The sequence below is a fragment of the Tigriopus californicus genome, chromosome 2 (genome assembly GCF_007210705.1).
Source record: "Tigriopus californicus strain San Diego chromosome 2, Tcal_SD_v2.1, whole genome shotgun sequence".
NCBI classification, from domain to species: Eukaryota; Metazoa; Arthropoda; class Copepoda; order Harpacticoida; family Harpacticidae; genus Tigriopus; species Tigriopus californicus.
In genome coordinates this window covers 13,752,203-13,759,481 of record NC_081441.1, presented here as the reverse complement: position 1 = coordinate 13,759,481, position 7,279 = coordinate 13,752,203, and the positions used below count along the sequence as shown (strand labels likewise).

The window sequence follows — 7,279 nt, the reverse complement described above, 5'->3', positions numbered from 1 at the left end:
ACTGATCAAGGCCACGTCTTATTCGAAGAACACGTCTCTAAAACCGACGTCATTTGGGGACAACTTGAACGGAGCCTGGAGAGGAAGCTTGACCAAGATTTGTTTCGATTGTGGGAAACGCACTGCCCGCCCAGACCCAATGGGGGGGAGGATCCACGAATTCTGTGACTGGCTTCTCACTATGGTCCATAGTGACCAACGCTACCACAGCCAAGGAAAGATGCCATCCAAAGACCCACCCAAAACCATGAGGACCGGAAGATCCCAAAACCACTCAATAAATGCGAAATCTCAAATATGTCCCAAATGCTCGGAGTGTCATCTGTTGTCAGAGTGCCCGAGATTTAAGGCTTTGAAGGGAGACGAGAGGCTGTCCCTTGTAAAAGAGAAACGGTGCTGCTTTGGATGCCTCAAGCTTGGCCACGCTAGTGCCGGTCAAAGAAGCAGTGTACTAAGTGTGAGAGGTACCATCATTCACTGCTACATGAAGGGGATACGCCCTGGGAAACCCAACAAGATGTTCAGAACGTTCAAGCAAGCAGCCACAGCGTGTCTCACGGCCGACGGGTGGCTTTGGGTATCATTCCCATTAAGTGTTGGGGTCCCAACGGGAATATAGTTGTGAACGGCTTGATTGATGAAGGGTCCGACTCAACCCTCATCAGCGAGAGTGTTTAAGAAGCTTGGGATAGCTGTCTCGCCCCCTGGTTCTCTCATCATTCACGGAACGACGACTACAACCACATTGAAGTCATTTAGTGGAACCGTCATGGTCAGCCATCCCAATGGCAAGAAGAAACACCCCCTTGAGTGAGGTCGCTCCCCACGGTGTCCAAGGGTCTAAAAGGGATGAAGTGGTCAACCATCAAGGGAAGATGGGACCACCTATGAGATCTCCCATTGCCGGACAATTGCGATTACGTGGACCTTCTCCTTGGACTGGATGCTGGGCTCCTTATTGACCTGTTGGAGCAGAAGAGAGGGGGACCTGGCGAGCCCCACGCCTTCTTGACCAGGCTGGGATGGGTATGTCGCAGTCCCATTCAGCAGGGGCATCATCACGAGCAGGAGTTAGGTTTCTCAAACTTTGTTCAAGAAGGGGACGCGATATTGGACCAGAGATTGAGTGAGTTCTTCGCCACCAAAGGATATGGGTCCGAAGGTCAATCTACGTGTAAGAAAGGGATGAGTCTCCAAGAAGAGTACGCCTTGAAGACAATCAAAAAGAATACCACCAAACTCAGCAACCAACCAGGTTATGAAGTACCTCTTCCATGGGTCCCGGGTGAACCCCGACCCGAGAACAACCGGAGAATGGCTGAGAAAAGATTTGAAGGTCTGGAACGACGATTTGCACGTGACAAAACCTTTGCCAAGGCCTATCAAAGGGCAATGAAGAAGACAATACACGAGGGATATGCCATTCGAATCGTCAATGAGAGGGAGCTAAACCATGTCCAACAAGCCTTCCTACCTCACCATGGATCGGAGTTTGGAAGAAGGATAAGGAGTCAGTGATGGTAGTGTTTGACTCGGCTGCTCGGTTCAATGGTAGGAGCTTAAATGATGTCCTACTGTCGGGGCCTCCACTCCAACAAGACTTGATGGACGTCTTGTTGCGTTTCCAAGAGAGACCTGTTGCTGTCCAAGCCGATATTGAAGCAATGTTCAGCCGGATCCTGATGAGGTGGGAATATGCTCGATATCATCGGTTCCTGTGGCAGGACCCCAACCATGCTCAGTTGGATACTTATCAGATGACTGGAGTAGTATTTGGGGATGCTCCTTCCCCATGCTTGGCTATCTCCACCCTCCTGAGAACGGCGGATGACTCATCATGTAGCAAGGAGGCAAAGCTTGCTATCCATGAACAATTCTATGTTGATGATTACCTCAATAGCCACAATTACCCCAAGGAGGCGCTGGCCATGGCCCAAGAAGTTTGTGACGTTCTCTCGGGCGGTAACTTCAACCTCAGAGGTTGGCAGACAAATCACCCTGTGGTGGCTGACGGACTTGGAATATCAACAACCGGGGAAAAACACGCATTAATCAGCGAGAAGTGTCACGTCAAGGTGCTGGGACTCATTTGGGACACATCAGTGGATTGCTTGGCTTTTAAGGTTGAGAGCCCCCCCCCCTCACCCTAACCCGCCGCGGCCTACTGAGTCGGCTAGCTGGGCTCTACCACCCACTTGGACTGATCGCACCCATCACTGTGGCCGGGAAGATCCAGATGAAGGGCCTGGTCATCAAAGGTCGGGATTGGGACGACGTGGTGGATGATTGTGAGGCAGCCTGGTGGACGAATTGGAACGAGAGCCTCAAGAACCTAGACCAGATTAGGATTCCCAGGTGCCTCATGCCGCTAACTGTAGAGGGTGTTGAAAAGGAGATCCATGTGTTTTGTGATGCATCAGAGGAGGCATTCTGTGCAGTTGCATATGTAAGATTAATCCAACCAGATGGACAGGCCTCAATGCGTCTGGTCTGTGCAAAAACTAGGGTATCACCAAAGAGGCCCATGACAATACCCAAGCTCGAACTTCAGGCTGCTGTTTTAGCGGCCAGGCTGGCTGATCATTTGGGGCGTACCCTGAGGGAGATAATCAATAAGAGGTTCTTCTGGACCGATAGCCGTGTGGTGCGATGCTGGATTGCTAGTGTGGCCCAAACCTTCAAACCGTTCGTGGCCTTCAGGATTGGCGAGATCCAGAGTCTGACCCTGGCCAGAGAGTGGCGGCACATCCCAGGAAAACTCAACCCTGCAGACCTTGCAACAAGGCCCAAACCCTTGCCCGATAGTGAAGCATTCGGCTCATGGATCAATGGCCCTGTGTTTCTGAGGCGAACTGACATGGACTGGCCTCCAGATATAGAGATCAGTGCGACCATTGAGGAGCAAAGACAGAAATACCGGCCTGTGGAAGCAACCATCAACTATGTGGGTGAAGGAGCCACCAATCTCCAGGAGCTCCTTGAGGAACCCATGTCCAACACCGGGTCTGCTCACAATGGCATCCATGAACTTATTGCCCAGGCCCAGAGGGAGTCATTTCCCAACGACTTTGGCCAGAATGGAGAATTGGCTCCCCAAAATGCATCCAGGATGAGGAATCTGGTGCCCTTTGTGAGCGACGACGGAGTTGTTCAAGCCTGGGGTCGTCGTAGCAGGGCTCAGGTTGGCTATGACCAACGGTTCCCCATTATTCTCTGCCCACGTCACCCCCTTACCAAACTGATCCTCAAGGAGGAGCATGCCCTCGGTCACCATCCAGGTGGGAATCAAGGCTTGGCAATGATTCGCCAAAAGTACTGGATCCTTAGGGGACGTGAGGCTGTTCAAAAAATACGCCTCGAATGCCGGGTGTGCCAAAGGCTGGAAGCTCAGCCTGCCCACCAAGAGATGGCTGATCTACCTCCAGAGAGATTTGCCATGGCGCAGCCCCCATTCTGGAACACGTCAGTGGATCTGTTTGGTCCACTGGAGGTCCTGGTGCTGAGGAACAAGATCAAGAAGAGATGGGGAATGATATTCACTTGCATGACCACCCGGGCCGTGCATCTGGAGGTGGTACCCTCCCTCAGCACTCAAGACTTCTTGAATACTCTACGCAATTTCGTTAACCTGCGGGGGAAGCCTGACCTACTCTACTGCGACAACGGCACCAACTTTGTTGGCGCCCACAACCTTTTGCGCGACCTGGAGACGTCCAGTGGTGGGATGGGTCTGGGACAACAAATAAAGTGGAAGTTTAAAGTCCCTGCCGCGCCCCATTGGGGAGGGGTGCACGAGTCCCTTGTGAAGTCGGCAAAAAAGGCCATGATCCGGATCCTGGAGGACGACCAGACGGCCATTATCAATCCATCTGCTGTACCGTACATCGCCATGATCCGGATCCTGGAGGACGACCAGACGGCCATTATCAATCCATGGACCCGAGGAAGCATTTCGGCTACATCCAGGGAGTGGTGGACCGTCTCTGGAAAAGGTGGACCACCAAATACCTCCCCACCCTTCTAACTTGAAACAAATGGCAAGTGCGGATGGAGAACATCATTGTGGGAACAGAAGTGTTGGTGGTAGGATCGTCTGAACCAAGATCCACCTGGAGGACGGGCACTGTGGAGGATGTCCATCCTGGTGTCGATGGGTTGGTTAGGGCTGTTACCATCAAAACTGCGGAAGGTTTGGTTCAAAGACCCATTACCAAGATCTGCCCGCTCCTACCCCTGAAGCAGATGCGGCCATCAGGGGACCCCTTGCCCCGCGGAATGGGGGGAGGAATGGATCAAAGATTAGGAGTGAGCTCAGGCACCCTGGAGAATTCCGCTGGACTTGGGCCCCCTGAGCATGATCCGTACCCCAGAGGCAAGCCGTGCCAGACACCAGGGAAGAAAAGTGACGCCAAAGCAGCTAGGAAGGAAGAAGACAGGTCAGGCGGAAGAACAAAGTCGGATGAGAGAGAAGAACAAGGAGCGGGCGGGAACGAGGAAGAAAATCAGTAATGGAAAGAGAGACAGAACGTTATCACGAATAAAGAGTCCACGGGAAAATTAAGGTGTGTGTCGAGTAAATATCATTATACAGTCCACTGAGAAGGGAGAAGAAATTCTCCAGAACAATGTCCATTCATATGTCCTTTATATCTTAGGCAAAGAGATGCAAAGGCAACCACACTTGGCCAATTCAAATACATCCATGAAGACATTTAAAGATATTTGGATTTATTTGCTAATAAATTTGCAATTTTGACTTCTTCCTTGCCATCTTTGGGGCTCACATAATTTGTTCTGCCTGAATATCTAACCATTTTGATCCCTCAGCCATAGGTTCTAGGGGCAGGACCCGGGATATTATCTTGAGTATGCATCTCCAACTTGGGCGCCTTGGAACTCTGGTCATTTTGAAAAAGTGGAAAAGGCCTTCCCTAGATACATCCCTGGCATGGCTGATCATTCGTATTGGAAAGGCTGGAGGCACTTGGAATTTACAGTATTCAACAAAGGTACGAACAATACCTTATACTATATGTGTTCAAATGTATTCATGATGGCCTGTGCCCAAATCCTGGTATTCAAACAACAAACAGTGTGGTGTGATTGTATGCTTGTGCTTGCACCTCTGTTCTAGTCACCCCTATATAAACCCGATCTAGTCAGAAATAAATAGTCATCTCAATACGCTCCCAATAGGGGATGTCAAGTAAAGGAAATTCAAAGAAAAATGTGGTCCGGCACCCTGATTTTGGCCATTTTGGGGAGAGAGAACTAAGACAAACATCTCATTCAACTCGCACCATTCACCAATTGAATTTTCAATAATCGAGTGATTTTGAGCGAGTTGTGCTTCAAAACCCTACTAAATGAGCGTGTTTGGTGTGAATCAGTGAACGCACTATCAAATTGGCTCAATACCACAATGCTAATTGCCTAGACAAGCATGTAAAATGGAAAAAATGTCAAAATCCAATGCATGCACAGTGGGGTTTGGCTGGGCATGTTGTCTTTGATTTTACTCCATGGAATAACGTCAGTTGTCCATGAACGCGTTTACTTGACTAGCCCTATGAGAACATGACATGGCGCAGTCGGTTTGGCCGGCTGCTGCCCTCTGTCCACCCGTGTTGCTCCCCTCTTTGGAGGATCGAGCGTGACTCTCCTAGTGAGAGATGTGGAGGAGAGGGCCTTGCAGCTGGCAAGAGCCTGCCCCATACTTAAAAACTCCGTGTGGAGGCCAGAGCCCACCTTTGTTGTCTGGCCAGCTGCCCAGAGCCCAATAGGGCGCGGATTTCCCGCCGGAGTGGATGCTGAGGCGATTTTCGTTTTGCCTGTGTGGAGGCCAGTTGCCCCTTGTGGAGGCCAGATGCCCGGAGCCCTGGTTTTTGGATTGCCCACTGGTGTGCCTGCCAGTGAGGAATGCCAACCAGGGTGTGGATTTCCCACCAGTGTGCGGATGGCTCCGAGATGCCCGGATTTTGTCCGAGAAGCTCCGATGGTTGGTCGTGAGACCCCGATGGTTGGTCGTGAGACCCCGATGGTTGGCCCTGAGACCCCGATGGTTGGCCCTGAGACCCCGATGGTTGGCCCCGAGACCCCGATGGTTGGCCCCGAGACCCCGATGGTTGGCCCCGAGACCCCGATGGTTGGCCCCGAGACCCCGATGGTTGGCCCCGAGACCCCGATGGTTGGCCCGAGACCCCGATGGTTGGCCCCGAGACCCCGATGGTTGGCCCCGAGACCCGATGGTTGGCCCGAGACCCGATGGTTGGCCCGAGACCCGCGATGGTTGGCCCCGAGACCCCGATGGTTGGCCCGAGAACCCCGATGGTTGGCCCTGAGACCCGATGGTTGGCCCTGAGACCCCGATGGTTGGCCCTGAGACCCCGATGGTTGAGCCCTGAGACCCCGATGGTTAGCCCTGAGACCCCGATGGTTTTAGCCCTGAGACCCCGATGGTTAGCCCTGAGACCCCGATGGTTAGCCCTGAGACCCCGATGGTTGGCCCTGAGACCCCGGATGGCCCGTGATATATATTTATTCTTTTCCCCGAAAAGGGAGATGGTGTGATTGTATGCTTGTGCTCGCACCTCTGTTCTAGTCACCCCTATATAAACCCAATCTAGTCAGAAATAAATAGTCATCTCAATACGCTCCCAATGAGAACATGACACAGTGAGAGGAGAGGAATATCATATAGTGTAAATAATGATAAAGTTCTAGGGATTCAACACCGATTTAAGAAATGAAGCCTGTCCCAATACGAAAGCTCTCTTACACCCTTAATGGTCCAGGTAAAATATCGTTGGACCTGCTCGACCTTTTGCTAATTGGCTGAAGTAATTGGAGCCCAAATTGTGGAATTCCCTCTCGCTGGAAGCTCGGCAAAGCCAAACCATTTCTTCATTCAAGACACTTCATTCCGCCTCCATTTTTGCTCGATAACAATCATTTCAACCTCATGACCTGCAACTTTTGTAAATTTTCTCCATTATCATATTCTATTTCTTCATCATCGTTTTCACCCAATACTCAATATACGTACACCAGTGTTTGAGTGGTACTCACCAATAAACTAGTTGGGCGAGGCATATTTAAGATGCGGCTGAACAATCAAATTGAACAGAGTTAGCATCGTGATGCTATCTCTGGACTTAAACGTGCGTTAAATACAACTACCCATTTGAAAAGCTTTACCCACCTTCAACTAGAAATGCTCATCGAACTTTCCATTATTTTGGAGGACTACACCTAAATCTGTTATGGACGAAACCTACTC

General features: G+C 50.9%; 1 protein-coding gene across 1 annotated transcript; it reads left to right on the top strand.

Annotated features, from left to right (window-relative positions):
* The first annotated feature begins 2,524 nt into the window (after nt 1-2,524).
* On the top strand, nt 2,525-4,024 carry LOC131893353 (uncharacterized). The gene has a single exon (XM_059243350.1). It carries the CDS (start codon nt 2,525-2,527, stop codon nt 4,022-4,024), a length of 1,500 nt encoding a protein of 499 aa, XP_059099333.1.
* The last annotated feature ends 3,255 nt before the right edge of the window (nt 4,025-7,279 follow it).

Bases quoted from the DNA above. Each gene is read 5' to 3' on its own strand.
- LOC131893353 (XM_059243350.1), top strand. From the start codon at position 2,525: ATGACAATACCCAAGCTCGAACTTCAGGCTGCTGTTTTAGCGGCCAGG.